We start from the raw sequence: 22685 nt of genomic DNA on the forward strand, positions 1-22685 counted from the left end.
GAATGGATTGTAAACAGAGCCAGGGAAACTCTGTTGCATTATTTTCTTTTCCTTCTGTATAATAAAGTTCCAACTCTGTTGTGTGTGTGATTTTTTTTTCTACAACACACAGAAGAACTCTGTTGTGTGTGATCCGTGATGTAGAGCTGTCCCTGCTGTAGTAGAGGTGCCGCCACCGATTTGTATCTTCATTCACTCGATGTAGGCGACGGTGCACCCGTAGTTGAGGGGGCTCTCGTCCTCGATCCTCACCACCCGGGGATGGCTCCGGAGGACGTCCAGTGCGCACTCCTTCACCGCCCCGGTGCCCATGCCGTGGACCACGAAGAGGACCTGGTATGGCCTGCACTCGTCGATCGCCATCTCCAGCTCTTGAGACGCCTCCCCGACCCTCCTCCCCCGCAGGTCCACCGTGTTCCTCGACGTCTGCACCGCCGGGGCAAAGGACACACTGCCAGTAGCCGCAGTCCCCGCCGGAGACCGCTTCTGCGCTCGTCCCTGCCAAATGCCGCCGTAGATGTAAAACATTAACTTAGCAGAACATTACAGGGCCTGCTGAATAATAGAGTAGCTTATACTGAGGGAGAACATTACAGGGCAGGATTGAAAAATCAACGTGATAATAGACAATGTTGGCCATACACCAATCATACGCTCCCTACATGATATATGATGGGAGTTCAGTTAATTAAGGTGCATGCATGGATCCACTCCACCGGTCTAGCTTTGCATGGACCAATGTGTGCCCAGTCCAGCCTAGCTTGCTCCACACTGCTGCGCTGCATCTACCCGAACTAAAGCCGGAATCATCAATAGTACCAGCAATGTCAGATTCAATGCATCCTGTAGGACTCGAGCTAACTCCGTTTCCCTCCCAAGATTGACATGCTAACATGCCACGTGTGGGACGAGGAGCGTACCGACATAAAGTAGGATGGTGGATATGCCATCAGTGCGTACGTGCGTGCGTGGCTCAAAAGATAATGGGCAGTTGGCTGGGGAACACATGATACCAGTCGTCTAATGGGGCATCCGACGACCCAACTCGATGGAAAGGAAAGATATATGCAAGCCTAAAGTTGAGTCCGTCCTTCGGAGAAACTGGATGTGCTAGCCTAGCGCATCGGACAGCGCAGATTTTCTGAAACGGTTAGAACGAACCAGCATTGAATACACCATGTTTCTATGCACAACAGCACATGATGGGACTACTGAATACTGATGAGTGTTAACGAGACCTGCTTTACCCAACTCAGCCTACAGATATTTGAATAGGGTCTGAGAAGAACCTAGATGCCAGTGAGAACCTCAGAAAAATATCATTTCATACTACATTTTATCACGGACATGGCAGTCAAAGAGACACCATTGGCCCTTGACCACAGTTATGTTGACGAAATATATTGTATGAACAATGTATATAGCTACACTATAAGTGGTTTCCAGCATTCCGAATAGGTTTACCATGTTGCAAGCTAAATGATGAGTAAAACCAAAATAAATGCAGCTGGATAATCTATTATAGAGCAGATGTAAAGCGCACCTTTCCTTGTGCCGAGGAAGAAGCCGATGTTTCCTTCGTGTCTCTCTGGGCCAACTTCATCTTGTTATTCTTGGCCCGGACCTTTATTTTTCCATACTGAACCATACAGCTCCCATCTTCACTGAGTATCTCAACAACAGTGGCCATACTCCCGCCTCCCAGTCCTTCCACATACACTTTGTCTCCAATTTGAGGAACATATAAACTTTTGTTCTCATCGTCGCTGACAGCAAACTCAGTTGGCTGATGAGCAGCAGCCAATGAGGCGGTCGCAGATTCTGCTTTCCTCATTATTGAGTTGTACTGTTCAAGTTTTGAATTCTTTAGTTGAACTTCAAAGTTCTTGATTAGAAGGTCCATCTGAGACTTTACAGACTTCAACTCTTGTTGCACCTTTTGAGACTCTCTTGCCTTCAAAGCAGCTACTCGGTTATCTAGCTCATCAGCTTCTAAGCGAATCTTCAAAATCAAATTATTATCAAGTGAGGTTTCAACTGAAAGTATGAGAATCACTACTGTGGAAATGTCAAAACAGATAATAACAATAAAGAGATGTACCTCATTGTAAAGATCCTCAACTTCTGAAAGAACAGATGCTACTTCATTTGCCTGGGACTCCAGAAGGTTTCTTTCGTCCAGCAGAGAGCCGTAAAGTAAACCTTGGCGTTCCTTCTGTTTGTCAGGCAATAGTTTCTCAACCCATTCTTGTGCACGATCAAGTACTTTCTGATCAAAGCCAATTGACTTTGCAATGCTCAATGCATTTGAATTACCGGTACTTCCCCATAATACTCGATATGTTGGTTTCAGGGTTTCCAAACAAAATTCCATTGCAGCATTCTCAAATCGATCATCAACAGCTTTAAGACGGCTTAGATCAGCATAATGGGTTGTCACGACAGCCAAGTTTAGTCTACTAGCAAGATACTTCAAAATGCTAGTTGAAAGGGATACACCTTCTGATGGGTCAGTACCGCTGCCAATCTCATCAATAAGAACAAGAGAATCTGTTGATACAACCTGCGCAATCTTGCGAAGACGTGATATGTTCCCGCTGAAGGTAGAGAGGCTATTCTCCAGAGACTTCAATCCAGAAAACAGTTTGCATCAATAAGCATATTTGTCCCGCAAGTGATTAGAGAAACTCTCTTCAAAAGACAGAGACTACCTGGTGGTCACCAATGTCTGCAAGAACCTGATCAAACCATGGAAGCCTAGGCCTTCCTTTGGCCGGGAAGAACATTCCAGCTTTTGACATTAGAGAGGCCAATCCCAACGTCTTCATAGTAGCAGTTTTGCCTCCAGTGTTAGGTCCGGAGATCACAACTATCCTAGTATCATTCTTCACATGCATGTCCAATGGAACAGGCATTGAAGGGACAGGGTGGTCTTCAGATAGTTGTTCTTTCCCCACTTCAGTTGCTTCAGTGGTGGCCGATTCTTCTGCAATGCCAAGGGACTGTTCAAGGAGCAAAGGATGTCGAATGCCTTCAATAAATACTGAATATGCGCCACTTGGGTCCGATTCACTACTGCTATCCCTGTCACTGAAGGCAGGCCTCACACCATTTATCCATAGGGCATATGAACCTCTAGCACAAGCCAGGTCCAGCTCCAGTATTTTCCCCATCAAATGCCTGATCTTCGTTCGGGAATCTGCTATTCTTGAAGTTAGTAAGCCCAATACCGCCAACTCCTCAGCTCTCTCATCTCCTGAGAGTTTGACTTCAGTGTTGTTCAGCTTGACGGCATCCCTTGGCTCCATAAAGTAGGTCGCACCAGAGCCACTGGAACTCAGAACAATTCCACCAGGCACCAAATGCTTGTGAGAAGCTTTAACACCAACACACATTCTAGAGCGGCGCTTAGTGACCACAGGGCTATCAGCCCCGCCTGCCTGGAAAATCTTCACAGATGTATCTCTCAACAGGGATTCTAGCATCTCGATGTTCATCCTCCTTTCCTTGCGGATCGTTCTTAGTCTTTCGCTGGCCCTATCAAGGACCATAGAGAGATTGGAGTCAAGGCAGAACTCGATCATTTTTACAAGCTCTGTCAAGAAGTCGCAGCCCTGCAGTATATCCAGAAGAGGGGAGTACCTGCAGAGGATGAACCAATAAAATATCTTAAGTTCTTATGCCATCGGTAACAATAATACAACCCAAGCTGAGTTGCATAACTGGATATAGTCCAAACCGCGCACTGCATTCAAAATTTTAGCCCCAAACTGTATGTTATTGCACAAACAAACCTTATGAGCTACAAGCTGAAACTACACTGATTCGAATTCAACAATGTTGTGTTTCAATGTTCCCTATATACAGAAAATTGTTCATCAAGCTGATTTGCGTAACTGGATATAGTGCAAACAGGGATCTGCATTTAGAATTTTAGCCCAAAATTGCATGTCACTTGCACAAAGAACCCTTATGAGCTACACTGATTCGACTTCATTTCATCAATGTTGTGTTTCAGTGTTCCGATACTGCTTTGCGCTGAACCTACTGTGTTTTGGTAGGTTTTGTGTCTGATGAAATAGAACCAGGGAGATTTTATGCAAAGAAAATGTTGCATTTCTACCAAATCACTGCTACATTTTAGCTCGATTCCATTCCCAGCCAACAATGAAGCTGAAGCAGTCCCTTACCTCCCATCTGCTGGCATCTCCTCGGCGAGCCTCTTCACTTGGTCGAACACCCCGCGCGCGGCCCGGAGGCTGCGCCCGACGCCGCATATCTCCCGCACGGCGAGCAGCCGGCCACGGGCGGCCGCGGCGACGACGGCGGACACGTCGCCCACGCCGCCGAAATCCAGCGGCGCCGTAAGCAGCGACGCGGCGGCGGTCTGCTCGAGCAGCCGCTCACTCTCCTCCCGGCTGCGGCCGACGGGGACCCGGCCCTCCCCGCAGGCGGCGCGGCCCGCGGCGGTGGCGGCGAAGTCGGCCAGCCGCGCGCACACGCCGCCCCATTCCAGCGCGGACTCAGCCTCCAGCCGCAGCTCCTCCGCCTCCGGGACTTCCGACGTGGCGGGCGCTGCTAGGGTTCGCGAGGCGGCCGTCCGGAGACGTCGCGGCGGAGCGCGTGGAATGCGCGAGAGGCGGGTGGGGAAGGAAACTGTACAGGGGAGTGTCGACGGCAGGCGGAGGCAGAGGTTTGATACGGCGGCGGCGACAATGGTGGCCATGGCCGCCGGAGTGGTAGTGGGAGGTCTCCGCTTCCCGCCGGAGACGGAGGTGGGAGTTGGAACACGCGGCCGCGTTCAGCCAGCCTTATCCATACCGCTTCATAGAGGGCTTGACGTACAGGAGAAATACGCCTTCTCCCGTCGTTTACGCGCACACTTTGCGTTGTGCCTGAGCCTCTGCAAATTCGTATACAGTGCAAAAACAGAGTGTCTGAATAATCTAGGAGTTTTACAGCTGAAAATTCATCGGGAAGTCATAAGAGTAGCAGAATAATTCACATTCCTCTCATAGATATTATCAGAAGTTCAGCACTGTACTTCCACATACAGTACAATAGAAGGGGGTACTTTCTCTGAATAATTCCAGAGAAATAACCTACACCTGGTGCTGTCCAATGAATGGGTGGATATACAACAATGGTGGGGAATGGATGCATGCGGTGGATCCAATTATACACAGGGAAACAACTACAAATCTGCACACATACATACTACATAGCGCACACGATCATATACGCTAGAAATCAGCAATGACATTGTAGCTCTACGGTTTTACTTGGCGAGGATGGTGGCGCCGCAGGCGGCCCCGGCGTGCTTCCCTTCGGCAAACACCAGGTTCCCCCTCACGAACGTCGACAGGACCTTGCCGGATAGCTCCTTCCCTAGGTAAGCCGAGATGTTCTGCAAACGAAGTGTGAAATGAGTATGGTTTTTGTTCGAATTGTAGGACTGTTGGGGCAGTGTAAAGATTCATAGTGTTTTGGGGAGTTGGGAAACGAACCCGGTGTTTGTGATATACAGCATGGGTGTCATCGAGGTGGAACTGCGCCTCGGGTTTCCACACCACGATGTCGGCATGGTACCCCGGCAGAATAGACCCCTGCAGAAATAAGTGATGCAGCTCTTGAGTTTTACGATTTTGATCCTATCATCGCGATCAACATTACATTTGGAGCAAATAAATATGCTATGTACTGTCTTTGTTTTATTTTTCTTTCAGATAGTGGAACTCCCCCGATCTCTGCTAAGATGCACTGCTTACCTTGTTCTTCTGCCCCGCGAGCTCAGCGGGCTTCTCGCTCCACCATGAGGCTAGCTGGTTCAGGGTGATGCCATACTTTTTCCCATGTGACCATGTTACAGGGAGGACAAACTGCAGAAATTTGCGGAAAAAACAGTGAGTTCTCATCAGTTCTGTATGTATGCAGTAGTTTAGCATTTTGATCCTGCTGAAAGTGAAACGTGCATGCTTACACAAACAGTTTAAGCAAACTAACCTGCAGAGATGAGATACCTCCCCATGCCTTCATGAAATTGCCTTCCTCCATTAGCTTGAGATCAGGAGTCGAGGGCGAGTGGTCTGAACTGAGCATGTCGATGTGACCATCCTGGCATTCGTCCGCGCAAAAGTTAGCCTAGCTAGAACTGTTGATCACAAGGTCGTAGTGAGTCGGAATCGAGGAGGATGGGAGATGGCATACAAGCAGGGCCTCCCAGAGGTTTTCCTTGTTGGCGGCGTCACGTATGGGAGGAGAGCACTTGAAACGAGTGTCCCCATCTGGAACTTCCTCGGCCGAAAATGCGAGGTAATGAGGACAGGTTTCTATAGTGACTTTTGCGCCGCTGTGTTTTGCATCCTGTAAGCACAAAAATTATCGGTAAAACACAGACCAAGAGAACCGAGGAAATGGTGGGTAAACTAGTATGTCGTCGCACCTTCAGAAGGTCGAGGGTAGTTTTTGAATCTGAGAGATGGACGATGTGAAGACGAGCTCCTTCTGACCGGCCTCCAACCTCGGTGTCCTTCATGGCACGGTTCAAATCTCTAACGGCTGATTCCTCCCTGGGTATAGGAGATCATAGAATTAATTAGTGAATCTCTGTAATCCATTCACTCTGAATTGTTCGGTCAAAAGAAAACACGTGGCACTCTCCAGCTCAGAGAGAGTGGTGACCAATTACATTTTGGCAAAATGTAAATTACCATGCTGGAGTTCTAGACTTCAGGTATGTTGCGTATGATCGAGGATCTAATTCGCCATCAAGCTCCTCATCACTCGACACATCCGGTATGCGTTCTGCGTGGATAAGTAAGGGCCTTTTGTACTTTGCCAATGTAACGAGGCCCTCCTATAGTTCGAAAACAGGACGATGAACTAGTTTAGGGACTTCATAAGCAGAATTATGAAAATCTTGTTGTGGCCAAGTTAAACATGGCAGAGCTGACAAATTAGCGCACCTCGATGTGAGTTGAATTTGTCATGGGGAAGTCGTTGATACCAGAGGGGCACATAAAAGACTGGAATAAAAGAAGAAGAAAATTCAGTCAGTTTCTCCTTGTAATGTCAGCATTTTTAGAAAAGGAAAGAAGAAACAGAGGTAGTAGACAATAGTGTCAACCAGAAATGATGAAGCATGTGTTAGTTGAGAAACTGACCTTAAGTCCTAACACTCCTGCATTCAGTAGACTCTCCAATTTGCTTGGGTTCAAGGCGTTCTCGGGTACAAGGCCTCCCCAAAACCCTACATGAGAAGATAAAGCAAGTCAGATATATTCAGAACTGGACATGAAACAGGTTCAGATGAAGCACAACTGAGAAGTGCTGAAATCCTATGCATATGGTAGATAAAGTAAATTCTCTGTTCTGACTCTTAACATTGCTAGTTTGCTGCGGTACTGAACCGTGCCACTTACCGACATCAACATATAGCTTATCTCGAGCTGCATCCACCTGAAAATCAAGTATGTTGGTGTTAGTAACAGAAAAGGCTGGGAGCAACCATGTGCACGTTATGGGCTAGTGTACTAGTACTGAAACGTCCAAGAAGGGAACACTCTGAACCTTGAGTTTGAGAGTTTCTTCTGACACCGTGGAAGGGAAGCTGTTGAGAGGCATGTCCACCAACGTAGTTATGCCACCTGAAAATGGAGGAATCAATTTGCAGAGCTACGGAGCATACATCTAATCCAATCTCTAAATCAGTCGTAATCCAAAACTGGAAGAGCCAGTAATGTTGCTTCTATATATGTTTGTTAACTTAAGAGGAAAACGATAGTTACTGTACTTAGCATATCAGGTTACTCCTGAATCCTGATTAGCACAGACAGATACAGGCGGAGGTGCTTTGGAGTGTGGCTCTGAACTAATTAATTATAACGGATTCGCACCTGCGGCGGCGGCTCTTGTGCCGGTGGAGAAGCCCTCCCACTCCTCCCGTCCAGGCTCGTCCAGATGCGCGTGCCTGAAAGAGAACGCCACCATGAAACTCAAGGCGAGTAATTATCTTCAGAGACAGTAATTCATTCAGTGACAGTTTGTTTGGCTTACACGTCGATGAGGCCGGGCATGATGACGGCGTCCCCGTAGTCGACGAGCGGGCGGCGGAGCACGAAGCTCCGGTAGTCCCCGACGGCGATGGCGTTGATCAGCCCTTCCTTCACCTCCACTGCACACACACATACACACCAATCACGTATCAGTTTGACTTTTTCTCGCGCATTTTCACCAGATATGCATGGAAGCGGGGGGTCAACCGTCAACGCCGGGACGATGGAGGCGAGATGGAAGGAGTGCCGTACCTGCGGCGGGGCCGACGCGGCCGAGCGCGACGACCCGCTGGCTGGCGATCCAGAAGTGGCCGTGCGGGAGCAGGCTGCACCCCTCCCCGCCCAGGCTCTGCAAGAGCGCGCCACAAAACACTATTCAGTCTCCGCCACCGTACCATTACCGCCGCATGCGGATTCGAGGGGGGCGCCAGGCGCCGCTCACCTTGGAGAAGGGCGCCGTGTAGAGGAGCGCGGCGGCGAGCGCCGCCGCCACGGCCAGCAGCGGCAGGACCCTGCCCGTCCCAGCCGCCATCGCTCGTCGCCTCCCTCTCTATATCTCTCCTGATGGCGAGAGTCCTGTCGTCTGCGTCTGCGTGCGTGCGTGCGTGCGCCTCGGTCCCGTGCGCGGCCACCACTGGCCAAGGCCAAGGCGACTTGCGTGCGCGGCTGATGCGGACGCGCGGGGGCATCGCCCGCCTCGGGCGCCGCGCCGTGGACGCGGCGCATGCACCGCAGATTCTTGTGGGCTCGGGCGGAGGTGAGTGAGGTCCAGTGGACGGGGTCCCGGGAGGGGCGTGGGGGCAGAGTTTGTTCGGGTACGTCGTTGCTGGGTGCTGGCTGGATCCCTCCAAGTGGCCGGGGCCCACGGGGATTTGGAATCTTTTTCTAAGCAAGCGTCAAAAAAAGGCACACGAGATTCTTTTCCATTCCGAGAAAAAAAAAGCAAATAAATGGGAGATTCCTGTGCGGGTGGGTGTCGTGTGACGGCTCTTCATTGGTTGCCCCTTGCCGGGACTCGGAGGCTTTTTTTTTTCTTTTGAGAAGCGACGACTCGTGCGCCCACATTCACGCAACCCAAATGATTAATCCATTTCTTCAAGAAAAATTTAAAAATCTGTGGTCAAGATTTTAGACATGACAAATCAAACGTTTTGCATGATAATTTAACCTCAGGTTGGTATTAAAAACATTTGATTTGTCACGCCTACAAATCTGATGTCCCCTGCATATTTTGGTCCGGTTTATCGTGAATAGATTTTTTTTACTTCTTCTTTTGGAGAAGTTGTGTTGTACTTTGTACTTGCACAACCTCGATGGATTACTTCTGAATAAATTAGAAATCATATGGAAGCGCATAGCAAATTCATACAACTAGTAATGTTGCAACACGCTTTTCGTCCACATCGGGCATGTCTCGCTGCAGATGGCTTGTACTGGAGCACCGGTCCGACAGTCAGCTGCGGATGAGGAACTGCGGTCACGGGCGCTGCCTTCTTGGCGGTTGCAACCCTAAAGCATCGCTCCGTGTAGGTGCTGTTGTACAAGTCTAACGGGACGACGAACATCATGAAGGGCTCTGACGGATCCATCTCAGCGGTGGTGAACGGCAAAACGTACAACGTAGGCGACCGGGGCGAAAAGGGCGTGCTTTGGCGCGAAAGGAGTGACATAATTGTGAAAATGTTTGGGTTCTAGATGAGGTTTTGAGTGGGTTCGGGGTATTGAAGTCTGACGTGGCGGACGTCCGGGCTCCGCGGAGCTCCCTCAGTTTGGGGGCGGCTTGTGAGATTTCTGATGGCCAAAATCAGTTTACTCCAATTTCATGATTCACATTGAAGGCTTAATGGTGTCTAGACTGTCCGGCTCAAATATTTAAAGAGTTTTGGTATCAAACAACGTCGGGTGATCCGAAGATGCCTTGAGCCATATGTGTGATACGTTAGGTCTGAAGGCAATTTCTAGTGTTCGTTATACTGTCATGATCAGAGAGCAGAAACTTGCGGGTATCGGCGCAGGTGGTCTAAATCGCTTTGTGGGTAGTTAGTTCTAGCATGTTTTGGATGGTGTTGGTGCCCGCGATGGATATACGCATCGGTTGTAGGCATCTTAGAAACTTGTTGCTCTCCACTATAAAAACTAGGTGATTTTCCCGGGCGTTGCGACGAGAATTTGAAGACTAATTTCAGATGTATTATCTACGAAGAAAATTGTTCAAATCAAGAGCTGCTATTTTTTAATGTAGAAACGTTTCATACGTGCACTATGTGTAAACAAAGAGTATGCATGTGGTTTGCTTGGGGTTGTAAAATAGTGTTAGTGGATGATGGCATGGCACATTTGTTGAGGTGAAAGGTCGCATGTTGAGAGAATTAGACTTTGTGAGGATCAACTATATAAAAATAGTAGATACGGCACAATATTATTTAGCTGTTTTTGCTCGTACGAAGGGTGGAACTATGCCATGGTTGGGTATGGCCCTCCTAATGTGATTGAGCTGAACATTGTTGATTGTAATCCTCCGGTGATTGTAATCCCGGGCGTTGTGACATCCATCAATAGCACAGGACCTAGCCACCTAGGCCCAGATCCCAGTGAGCCAGAGTCCGTTTGGATGCGTGGCTGGAAATAGGCCCGGGATTCCCCTTTCTGTCCTTTATTTTAAGAGAAATAAATCACAGATTCATTTCTCTTCTTGCCTTCGCCCGTCTTTGTATCTCGCTCGTCCGGCCGTCCGTCTGTCCATGGGTCAACTCCGTTCGTTTTTCTTGCCGGGAAACTCCATCCTTCTCTCTCATCTTTCTCGTCCGGCCGCATTTTTTTCAACGGTGGCAAAAAGAATTAATTTATTGATTAATTAAGAAGAAGAGACTTGCCCGGTCAAAAACGATACGAGCATGCCCCGCATGGATTATTCACAAAGCATCAATCTCCATGACCACATGGTCGACCCAACAACCACGTTCAACCCACATGCATGTTGTGCATTTCTTTCTGCTTTGTTCGTCCTCTTCCTACTTCCTTCTTTTCCCCTCCTTCTTTCGCTCGTCGGCGTCCTATCGATGGATGTCGCAGGCATATCACAGCCGGTACTTTCAGACGGAGAGAAGCGACAACTCGTACTAGGCTACATTCACCGATCCCATATATGTCCAATGCAATGTTTGTACTATTATTATGGATGTTTTTTTTGTATTTTTCTGCACAAGTTATTGATATTTTATATCATGAATAAGCAGGGCACACTCATACTACCGGCAGTGTTTACGCTAAATTCAGCACGGCTTTTTTTTTTCTTCCTTTTTTGCGACATTTTTGCCGGTTGGGAAGGCTTAGGTCTAGCAGAGGAAGGACAGAAGATGATGCACTACCACTTGTGTTTCTGTTGTTTTCTTACAACATGCTTCTTATCGGCTCAAACATTTTTTTCCTTTTTCTTTTTCTTGCCTTGCTTATTTCGTGCTGCGTCAACTTGCCATTGCATGATGTGGTACCAAACTGCCAGCCGCATTTTTGCTCGTTGCTTTGATATTATGTTGCACTTTTCGTTGGTTGATGTTTTTTTTCCTTTTTGAGATTCCACTAGTTCAAAGAGAGAAAATGTTTTTTTATATTTGCGAGACCTGGTGTCGGGAAACTGCGTGATGAGGCAGGATCTGTTTGGGTGGATTCAAGTGGTTGGGCCCCTTTTTGGATTTGGGCAATCTTTCTAGTTGTTAAAAATAGCCCGAGCTTATTTTTCTATTTTGAGAGAAATAAATCAGATATTCTTTCTGCATGGTGTATGATGCGAGATGGGCATGGGGAGGTGACGACTCACAACTGGTTGCTTGGCCTTGGAGATGGGCACTTGACGTGTATTACCTGATACTAGATTCATCGTTCCTGAGCAAAGATGCAAGATTCTCCACAGTCACACTAAATCGCCGCCAGAATTATTCTCCGGCCATCGCACGCCGTCTCCCACCCAACATTGTTGATGCCCACCTTTCTTCCTCCCTCGTCTGTTCGGTGAAAGATATAAGAAAACAACAATACAACAACCGTAGCTCACAGATGCAGTTGTTTGACACCACATCATGCAAAGTTAGTTTCGTTGCACCTTTTACTGGTTTATGTTCTCCTTTTTGAGATTTCACAAGTTCATGATTCGCTTGCGGTGGAGATGTTTATGATCAAATGGATCATGAGCTATGGATGGTGTGTGATCTGACGTGACCATGACATCAACTAGGGTCCGTCCATCATGTGATTATGCATATCAGCAGTAGTGAGCACTAGTACATTTTCTCTTTGATAAGAAGTCTCACCCAACTTGATTAACAAAACCCAAATAGTTTCACACTACCTTGAGGCAAGCAGATTGTCACAAACTGAGTTCAAATGCTAAACACTGAGCAAAGGTAAAAGAAAACAAAGACTCACTCCCCAATAGTGGAGCACAATCAAAAGATTAACATGCATTCTTCAAATTCTTCAAACATTTTAGGAGATCCACATGAAATTTGAAACTTCATGTTACAACAAACAAGTTGACAAAGTTAGGATATATTTTTTGACATGTAGTACTAATAATGAGGAGTCGACACATTTTCTGTATTTCTCAGTGTTCATACCAAAACTAAAGCTGAAGTTTTATGAAGCTAATAACCTTTTCGGGAGTTTCAAAGAGATCTTGGTCATACTATGGTGCTTGAGCACTCTCACGGAATGAAGCATGGAGGCAGACAGGTACTCCCTCCGTTCCGATTTACTCGTCGTGATTTTAGTTCAAATTTGAACTAAAACCACGACGAGTAAATCGGAACGGAGGGAGTAGAATCTAGGTGTGGTCTTAACTCCACATAAGAAAGAAAAATAGTGAGGCCACTGTATTGATAACCCACACCCAACGGAAGCAACGTCTCCTTGTGGACCACCTCTCTTTCTCTCTCCATCATTATCTTTGTTTCATCCATGGCTCGTTCCGGTCTAGTTCTAGGTCTCTCTCGTCTTTTCCCTCCCTTGTTTTTTTGCTTTTCTCAAGCACTTTTCGGTGAGGAAGTCGGCTCCTCTGCAAGAACTTGTTTGGCTATACAGGCAGTCGTCTTTTTGCGTTTTATCCTCCATGGCAGTTGCCCCTCAAGCATGCATCTGTGAGGTAGTAGTCCACCTTGGAGCGTAGTACATGCTCTTAAGCAACTCCAATCCGTCTGAAAAAACCTCAAGTACCAAAAAGATTTTGTTTGAAGGGAAAAGACACATCTAACCGATCCCTAAAAGCTTTTTAGTGCCCAACAAGTTTTGTATCAAGCTAAAAGCCAGCCCCTCCGACCTCATATATCAGATCAAAACAACAAATTTTGTTAGTGCCCAAAACACATCCTCTCCTTCTCCCACACTTAATGAAAAATGGGACACGCCTAGTGAGGTGGTTGGAAGATTTTGTTTGGGTATCACTTGTTATTGAGTATGGAAAAAACATTGGGCACTATTTTTTTGATGATGGATTAGGTTACACCATCCCACCCAGGAATTTATTAGAAATTAAGTTTTGGGGATTGGATTAGAGATGCCGTTATACTAGAAGGCATGTGAGTACTAGATTCGACATGTTCCTTTTTTTGGTTGTGCTCTACATGTTAGTGTTTTTCCATCTTCAAAACGAGAACACAAAAAAGACATGTATAAGTAGAGGCATCGCCTAAATTATTAATTCTCAAATTGGCGTAATATTACCAGTATTATGACCAATTTTTTTAAAGAAAGCCTTGACTAAATAGCCAATTATTGCACTAAGAAAACAAGTTTCACATTTACGTAGAACTTTGTTGCTAGTCCTTCCATAGGAATGGATGATGGGAGCCGCCTCATGATGGGGCTAGGTTTGTGGTCACGATTTTCATGGATCCGAGTGGTTGGGACCTTTGGGTATTTGAGAATCTTTCTAGACATTAAAATAGGTCGAGATTCTTTCCTCTTTTGCGAGAAATAAATCGGAGATTCTTCATGTGTGACGCGGGGAGGGTGGCAACTAGTAACGGGGCTGCTTAGACGTCAAGACACCAGGATGGACACTTGACCTACTAGATTCACCGAATCAACCGGCAGGCGCGCTGGATCTTGTTGGTCTATGTCACCTAATAAGAAGAGAGGGGAAAATTGTTGCTGAAATTCTTCGCCGGCCATCGCCCGCCGTCTCCCACCCATTGTTGAAGCCTTTATTGCTCGCTCATTCAGTCATGGGTTAATTTTGTCATTTTCTCTCCCATTTCTCACCCCGACCGCAACCTACCTTCATGGGGCGTCTCTTTCATTATTATTTTTCTTTTTCTTCCTCGTTGTTCCACTCCCCCTCCCCGCAACACTATTTCTGTCAATGGACATCCCACACTAAGTCAAACCCACAACTTGTAGTAATTGATAGTACTAATTGGCTTTCATGTGGTTGCCAAAGTTAGTAATGTTTTTCCCGCGATTCATGTTTCGACAGATGTACATTACCGCATGGAATTCAACCTTCCTGCGGGGTTTAGCAACATCATCTTGTACTAGTCGGTAATATGCCTTTTCCCTCTAAGGTGTGGACCAATAGTCGTTGCTTGTAGTTGCCCTCCCCATATCCATGACTATGAGGAGATGAGGAGGTCGGCATTCTAGACAAATATATCTCGTTGTAAAGAGAAATTTTATGATGCCCCTCTAACAAATTTATATTAATTGTCCATGTTTGTGTCATCCGATGGTAGTACTACTATTACCTCTTGGAAACTAAGATATGGTCAACAATCATGTAGGCTTAATATGGACTTCTATTCAAATAACGAAATAAATTAGTATGTCATTAAGGATGGTGCTCAACTAAGAAATATATCATGCAGAGTGCTAAAGTTTCTATGCCATTTTAATACATGCCACACCCTGGCAATTGATTTTTTTGTTTGCGGGGAATAAGTAATTTTTTTCAAGTCTCAGCCTTATAAGGAAATCCAGAAACAAGCAAAAATTACAAGACAATCTCTCGGGATCCCATCATCATCGATGTCTGGGATGAGACGGTGGTGCACCAATGCTCCTCTCTTCTTCAGCTTTGTAACCAGCGCCAACCTCTCCTGTGGACGAGAAGTTACCAAAGCTATGGTTCCGAACTAGTGCCCTATGAAATAGATACCAACGCTGAGACCATCACCTGCACCCCCTGAAAAAGGTGGACTATACCCGCCGTCATCACCAGAGACGCCGCCCACATCATCCCAAGACCTAGCACATGTGCCCCTCCTCCAACACACCTCCTCACCAACACTGCACCGCCGCTAGAGGAGGAGGCAATATGACTATGATGGGGCCAAAGGATGTGATCCCTACCGTGTGTGGTTGTATACATTGTCGTGCTGACCCCTCAGAGGAAACATAACCTCGTTGGATCCGAAGCTCCCCGAGCACCACAAACTGCACGCTCCCCATCGAAGCCCATAAGACAAACACATAGAGGAAGGAGTGGCGACACCCTTATTCACTCCGGCACCACCTCCGTCTCCACAATGATGCCAGCCAAAACCCTAGCTATCCACACCCTATCTACATGCCAGAGCAAAGATCCATGGTTCTCCCACCCTTCCGCCGACGGAGCAAACAACGAAGGGAAGGGAACCCACGGGTTTGCTGACGACCGCGTGGGGAAAACCAAACCACCTTGTAAATATTTTGTGCCCACTAGGATCTAGCTTGGTTGAGAATCAAATTCCGGTGGCCAGGAAGAAACTTTAAACCCCTCCAAACATGCTGGCAGCGGTTACTGTTGACAGTTGTGCCACCGAGAATTCTCGATATTTTGTTTTCATAGAACTTTAATTCTAGCTAATAGAGCAACAAAAATAACCACAGACCAATATGCCAAATGAGTTACTAATCTTTTTTTAAATACTTTATTTATGTATACCTAGAATAAATAGGTGAAGCGCACATTTGTGCTTTACTCCCTATAAATCCAATAAATTTCTCTCTTGGTGGCAACCAAGGGCCCATCCGCACACAGAGAAGCGTGGAGGGGCCTTCCCGACAGTTTCCGGGCCTCCCCCATTTCCTCCGAACCAGACAACCTCAAAAGCGCAAGGCCTCCGCCGCCTCCGCTCCCCCCTCCACCCCACCCCCACCCACCCCCCATTGCCCCTCCCGTGACCGGCGCCGCCGCACGCATCCTCCACCCACCCACCCCCCTCACGCCGAACGCGCCGTACGCGCGAACGCCCGCCGGACCGGACGAGCCGGCGCGCCGTCGTGAACAGGGTAAGGCGATGTTCTCCGGCGACTGGACGCCGCCGTGCGGCAGCTGCTGCACCAAGAAGTACGCGACTCTCGTCCAAATCCCATGTCGGTTGCCCCCCGCGCGCCCTCTCCCTCCCTCCCAATCTCTCCCCGCGCAAAGCAGGTTCTTGTCCTGTGGCTGATCGAGACTGACGGTTGGTTTGTTTGGTTGGTTGGTCGGGCGGTTGCCGTTTCGCCGACGCGCAGGGAGGGTGTTCTGCAAGAAGGGGTGCAACGCGGACGGCGACACCTGGGAGGAGTGTGAGTGCCCCCTGCCAACCACCAGCCGCGGAATGCAACTGTTTGATTGACTGATTGATCCGCTGGTTTGGTTTTGGTTTTAGATTTATTTTGGTTATTCATGTTCATCGTCAGTTTGGAATCTGATATATGCAATGTGGTTAATCTATATTAGCTTTTGCCTTCCTGAAGTGATTGCCCTGGAAAATAGAGTGAATTATCTATGTGTTGTTGAATTGGCATTGTTCCTGGTTCAGAGTTTAGTAGCATTCGGGAATAGTCCTTACCACATTCTGTTATCATACATAACGACCGTGATTGACAGCAAAATGTTGGAGGACGCCTTTCTTGTCGTATAGCATAGACGTTCGTTATTGTATCCGGGGACGCGCTTCTTGTCGTATAGTGTAGATGTTCGTTATTGTATCCGAGGACGCGCTCCTTGTCGTATAGCGTAGACGCTCATTATTTTTAAATATGGCTGTATGTTTAAATTGTACTAGTTGTAATCAGTGGATTATTATTTGTTTTCCATTCTTGGTGCCTTGCTTGCTTAGGAAATTGCATTTTCTCCATTATTTCCATGGCCTAGAAGAGCTTGCTTTTTAAACAATTTGTTTCTGTTGTTGAAACAAGTCTCTGATTTTTCTTACAGTAATGTCATCTTTATTACTTGTATATGCCTTTTTTTAAATGCTGGGTGACTGAAATAGCAGGTTGTTGTGTTTCTGGGTGACTGTAAAATAGCAGATTGTTGTCTTTCAATTTGTACACCCTGTCAATGTGCAAGCTAACTCACATGCTGTGAAATCCCCAGGCATAGGTAAATGCACTGAAATATGCTACAAGGATCCGGTGTTGGAAGATCGCCAGTGGAGTGCTTATATCGACCGGTCGCCAGGAGAGGACAGTTACTCCTTGGTGAGTTCTTCACCTGTTAATATAACATCTTCTAAATTGTTTCAGATGTCTTCTCATCACTCAACCCCTTCGACTATAAGTACAGAATCTGTTATGCAATAACCCATTTACCTATAAACCTGTTTAGATTGTACATACTCATGCTGGCGCTAACTCCTAAGTCTTTCTAGCCACAGAAAGACTAAGCTGCACTTTTTGACGCCTTGACTGCAACTGTGATATAGTGTCACAAAATTAACCTGACCATATGTAATTAGGATTAAGAGTGTGATACTGTGCTGTGAAAAGTGATTTGAAATAGTAAACGTTGATAGGTATTTATATAGGATTCACATGTTCTGACCATGAACAGGACACTCCTGATTCTATAGTATCTGCTGTACAGTATACATTTTTTCTGTGCGGCATCACAATATTTCCCTTCTGCTTACCATTTTCCTTGGAACACATATGTTAGTTTTGGGGATTTTTGTTGGGATAACTGAATCCTTGGTTTTCCCTGTATTTAAAACTTGTCCCAAGTGATAGCATGAGCCATTGAGCCCTCAGCTTTTCTGCTAACAGGCAGAACGCAGTTCAGCAGGTAGATAACTCTGAATTGTTACTTACTGTCAAGTTAGATTGCCCTAGTCCAGTTTGTTTGATTAATTTTGAAAATTTGGCATGCAAATCATAATGCTACTTGGATAGTCTGCTCAATATCTATCAGCTGGCTGGTTACTTATGGGGATAATTTTTATACATAGTTCCATGCCAGTTTAATGTGCAAGCTGTTTTGCTGTTAATTCCTGGATGGTGTGCAGTTTCCATATCTGCAAGTCTGTACGAGTCTGTCTTACTGCTGAAAGCTCTGCATTAAATAGTTTGTAAACAGCAGATTAGTATCTTCCTCTCCGTGACTGCTATTGTGATTTCTTTTTTTCTGACAGATTCAGTAACCAGTGTTTATTTCCTAATGAATTCAATTTTTTTTCTGCTCACCAGGAGTGCTTCAACGCGTGCATCTCTGGGTGTGGATACAGGGTAAGTTAACGGGGTTCCGCGCGAGCAATATGGCTTCCTCTTTGTTTATTGTGATGATATAATTAACCACATGACACCAGATGTCTCACATTGTGGTGTTGTGTTTTGCTTGTGTGATAATGACAGTTTGACATACCGGCGGAGAAAGTCGGGCTCATCAAGCCGAACAGGCCTTCCAAGCCCCCACCACCACCTCCTCCTGCGGTCGAACGGGCCAAGCCAGCCTCAGGGCCTCCTGCCGGGAGCGGTGAAGACGTGCCTGGCACATCGGCGTAGCCTATGATGATGCCAAATTTTCGTGTAAACTGTGGTAACTGCCGTCGTCGAATTACCCACCGTTGACCTTGGTTGTGATGGATGTTGTATGTTTGGGATGTTTGGCCCAACTCCAACCTCACCCTGGTGGGTGAGGAGTAGATGCTAACTATGGCAAAGCAAGCGTGTATGGAAGGGAACGGGTGTTCCAGTTCCACCCAGTTAAACCTGTTGTTGTCCAAGGAGCAGTCTTCATCTTGGGCGTTGCTTACTCTTTTAATTTAACCTAGCTACCTGGCTGCTGAACAAAAAGCACAAACAAAGATGGCATACGTTGAATATGAAATTCCCAACAATATCATCAACATTATTATCCAGGCACACGTTGCTAACAAAATTCTCCATTTGAAACATGCCGCATGTATAGAGTTTTTGTTAAAAAAGAAACTATTACCAGTATAGAAAAAAATGATTTCAGTTATGAAACATTATAGTACATCAGCAGAATTTGGCACATTATCTATAAATGTTAGCTGGAAAAGGGCGTTTTACTAAAATCACTGTCAACAAGCAAGGTGCTTATCGTCCCGCGCTGCAAATAGAAGATACGTATACATACATTTAGGCCTTGTTCGGTTGGGTGCGAATCCGAATGGATTGAAGGGGTTTGAAGGGGATTTAAAACTCTTGTAAGTCAAAATACAAGCCAATCCTTGCCAATCCCCTCCAATCCTCTTGGGAAGAGGATTAACCGAACAAGCCCTTAAGCTGCATCATAACCAAACATACCACAGCAGTAAGCCCATTGTTCCATAGCAGTAGCACGATCCACTTGTTATTAGTCAAGTGCGGCCTGAGGCTGCTCTGCGTACCTGGCAAGGGTTCAAGTGCGGCCGGCCATCCTCCCGCGGGGAAGCCGGGTCCGCCGGCCTGGATTGGGCATGTCACGTAACAAAGAGGCGGCGGTGGCGCCACAGGGGAGCGGCCGAGCAGCGACTCGATGGGCCGGCCCAGATTTTGCGCGTACAACTGCCTCTAGCCAGCCGGTTTTTTTCTTTTACTGGTTTTTGTTTTTTTGTTTTTTTTTCGCTTTCTGTTTTTTCCTTTTCAAGGTTACTTTATCTTTTTTTAACTAAGTTCATGTTCGAAAATTGTTCTTAAATTTATAAAAATGTTCTTGTCTTTAAAAAATTGTTCTTAAATTCAATTTCTGTTTTTTCCTTTTCAACGTTACTTTATCTTTTTAAACTAAGTTCATGTTCGAAAATTGTTCTCAAGTTTAGAAAAATGTTCATAAATTCGAAAAATGTTTGCGATTTTCATAAAATGTTGCGAATGCTTTTGTTCAAAACGAAAAATGTTCATGCTTTCAAAAAATGCTTTTATTGAAATTTTAGAAATATGTTATTCCTTTACAATTTTTTTCACATTTTCAAAAAAGTTCATGCTTAAAAATATCTACAAGAATTTAAAAAACAGTGATCATTTTCAAAAAATATTCTCGTTTTGAATTTTTTCACAGTTCTAGAATTTTGTTATGTTTCAAAAAATGTTCAGGAATTTCAATAAATATTCTCGTTTTCAAAATTTGTTCATAATTTCAGAAAATTGTTCATTTTTCGAAAAACTTTTGTGATCTCAACATTTTGTTCGCAATTTCAACAAATATTCCCATGTTTAAAATTTTGTTCGCGTTTCAAAAAAAACGTACAATATACCCTCCATTCCACAATGTAGTGCTTCCTCTATCCACGTGCTTCAACTTTGACCGTAAATTTAACTACCAAGACCGATTGCGGCGGGAGCAAAAATTATATCAGTGAATTCGTATTCGAAAGAAGTTTTTAATTATATAATTTTTTTCTTCCGCCGCAGTTGGTCTCGTTGGTCAAATTTATGGTCAAAGTTGAACCTCGGGAAGCGCGGGCGCACTATATTTTAGAATGAAGGGAGTATTTTGTTCGCATTTTAAAAAAAGTTCATGTTTTAACTTTTTTGGTGCTGAATTAAAAAAATGTTCCTGTTTGCCATTTTTATAAAACTAAAAACTGTTTGCTATCTCAAAACATGTTCATGTTTTTCGCAATTTGTTTGCTTTTCAGAAACATTTTTGAAAATTGTTCGCGTTTTTGGATTCTGTTTGGGGTTTGCAAATTTTGTTCTTGTTTCAGTTTCAAATCAGAATTACAAAACATCTTCACTTTCCCCAAAAAAAATGCGGCATTTGAGAACCGCTCGCAATATTTGAAATGGTTTCAAAATGTTTCCCGAATATCAACGCATCTGTCTATTCTTATACTCCCTCCGTTCGGAATTACTTGTCTCGGAAATGGATGTATCTAGAATTAAAATACATCTAGATACATCCATTTCTGCGGCAAGTAATTCCGAACGGAGGGAGTAGATATCTGCACCTTTATGTTCAGTTCATGGTGTGCGGTGTAGTGGCTAATGCCTCGCGGTTTCAGCGTGTGGTGTTGGGAACGAGTATTGGTAATTGCTGTTTTAATTTCAGTTTTGTTACCGTACTCTCTCGCTCGCTCCTCTGCGTTCGCTAGCCCAGCAGAAGCCCATCGCTAGCGGACAAAACAAAAGCAGTATTTATTACTTACAAACATTTTTTTGCAACTAAAATAAAAACTTACAAACTTTTTCCTTTTTGTCAGTTTTCCCTCCTTCCTCACAGCTTATATTATTTCTGCTTCGCGATTTCCATCAGGACAGACCATAGCTATGCACATGGTCCTCTGAAAAAGCGTTGTCAAAAAAAGGCAGCGTGTACATGGGCACGTAAAAGGATTTCCCTTTTTCTTTCTCAAATAAATTGATATATTTGGGGTAAAAAAATGCTATTTTAGAAAATATTCATGAATTGCAAAACAGTTCGCAGACATAAAAAATGTTCGTGAATCTTATAAAATTGAAAGTGTTTGAGAATTTTTAAAACATTCACAAATTTGAAAATTTTCATCAACTCACAAAATGTTCATGAATTCCAAAAAAAGTTCACGAGTATGAAAAAATATCGTTGATATAAAAATGTTTATGAATTTGAAGGTGTTTGAGAATTTTTAAAAAGTTCTTGAATTCATAAAAAATCATGAATTTAAAATATTTGGGATAGAAATTGCTATTTCAGAAAACTCCTAAATAGTTCGCACCTTCGCGGAGATAAAAAATGTTCGTGAATTGAAAAAACAAAGAACTGGAAAATGTTTGAGAATTTTAAAAAAAGGTTCACGAATTAAAAAAATGTTCAGGAATTTGAAAGATGTTCATGATTTGCAAACTGTTTGTGAAAAAAATAATATGATTGTGAATTTTAAAAATGCTAACAAGTTTGAAAATGTTTGTGGGTCTAAAAAATACATTTTCAAGATACATCGAAAACTTTTAATAGAAAACAAGACGAACATTTTACAAATATGCGGTGAACTTTTTTTTAGATGTGGTGACTATTTTTGAAAATACAAAAATTCAAAATCAGTATCAGAAAGGGAAAAAATTAAAATAATCAAATTTGAATATCAAAGGTGGACAAGCAACTGGGTCGGATTAGTTGCTTGTCGAGGGTGGACATGCAACTGTGTCGGTTGAGTTTCGCACTAGTGCAGAAAAGGCTAGTGATGGCGTGTCGACCCCGTGCCATCATTAACATATATACTGGTGGTGTGGGTTAGACACACCACAACTGCTTTTTCACAACACGCCACCAATATACCATGCAATAACAAAAAATTGACGTTTCCCTCCGTCAGCGACACAGAATGACGACTAACATGACAACATCACTGACGTTTGCACAACAGTTTAACAACTTAGCATAGAAGATTCAACAAGTTAGATAGGTAATCAACTGAGCACATAGCAGTTTTACAACTAATTAAGAAGTATAAGTACTCGATCAACATC

General features: G+C 44.9%; 3 protein-coding genes across 3 annotated transcripts; 1 reads left to right on the forward strand and 2 right to left on the reverse strand.

Moving 5' to 3' along the window:
• Window positions 1-3: 3 nt before the first annotated feature.
• LOC147987679 (DNA mismatch repair protein MutS, type 2) lies at window positions 4-4852 on the reverse strand. Its single transcript, XM_087545426.1, is given in 6 exon segments — window positions 4-498; window positions 1544-2002; window positions 2102-2626; window positions 2712-3642; window positions 4191-4462; window positions 4464-4852. Coding segments are annotated over 6 exon segments (2541 nt in total). The 5' UTR covers window positions 4512-4852; the 3' UTR covers window positions 4-192.
• Window positions 4853-4989: 137 nt separating this feature from the next.
• ALN (allantoinase) lies at window positions 4990-8679 on the reverse strand. Its single transcript, XM_087545432.1, has 15 exons — window positions 8497-8679; window positions 8307-8403; window positions 8056-8173; window positions 7896-7969; window positions 7570-7646; window positions 7422-7458; window positions 7164-7249; window positions 6966-7025; window positions 6711-6856; window positions 6443-6569; window positions 6208-6363; window positions 6004-6114; window positions 5769-5879; window positions 5508-5606; window positions 4990-5407 (listed from the first exon to the last, which is right to left on the reverse strand). Exons 1-15 carry the CDS (start codon window positions 8584-8586, stop codon window positions 5279-5281), a joined length of 1518 nt encoding a protein of 505 aa, XP_087401558.1. The 5' UTR covers window positions 8587-8679; the 3' UTR covers window positions 4990-5278.
• A 7500-nt stretch (window positions 8680-16179) lies between these two features.
• LOC147987681 (defensin-like protein) lies at window positions 16180-19015 on the forward strand. The gene is made up of 5 exons (XM_087545433.1): window positions 16180-16400; window positions 16542-16595; window positions 17392-17495; window positions 18480-18518; window positions 18645-19015. Exons 1-5 carry the CDS (start codon window positions 16325-16327, stop codon window positions 18792-18794), a joined length of 423 nt encoding a protein of 140 aa, XP_087401559.1. The 5' UTR covers window positions 16180-16324; the 3' UTR covers window positions 18795-19015.
• Window positions 19016-22685: the final 3670 nt, after the last annotated feature.

The sequence above is a fragment of the Triticum urartu genome, chromosome 2A (assembly GCF_056163025.1).
Source record: "Triticum urartu cultivar PI428250 chromosome 2A, HENAU_Tu73, whole genome shotgun sequence".
Classification (NCBI taxonomy): Eukaryota; Viridiplantae; Streptophyta; class Magnoliopsida; order Poales; family Poaceae; genus Triticum; species Triticum urartu.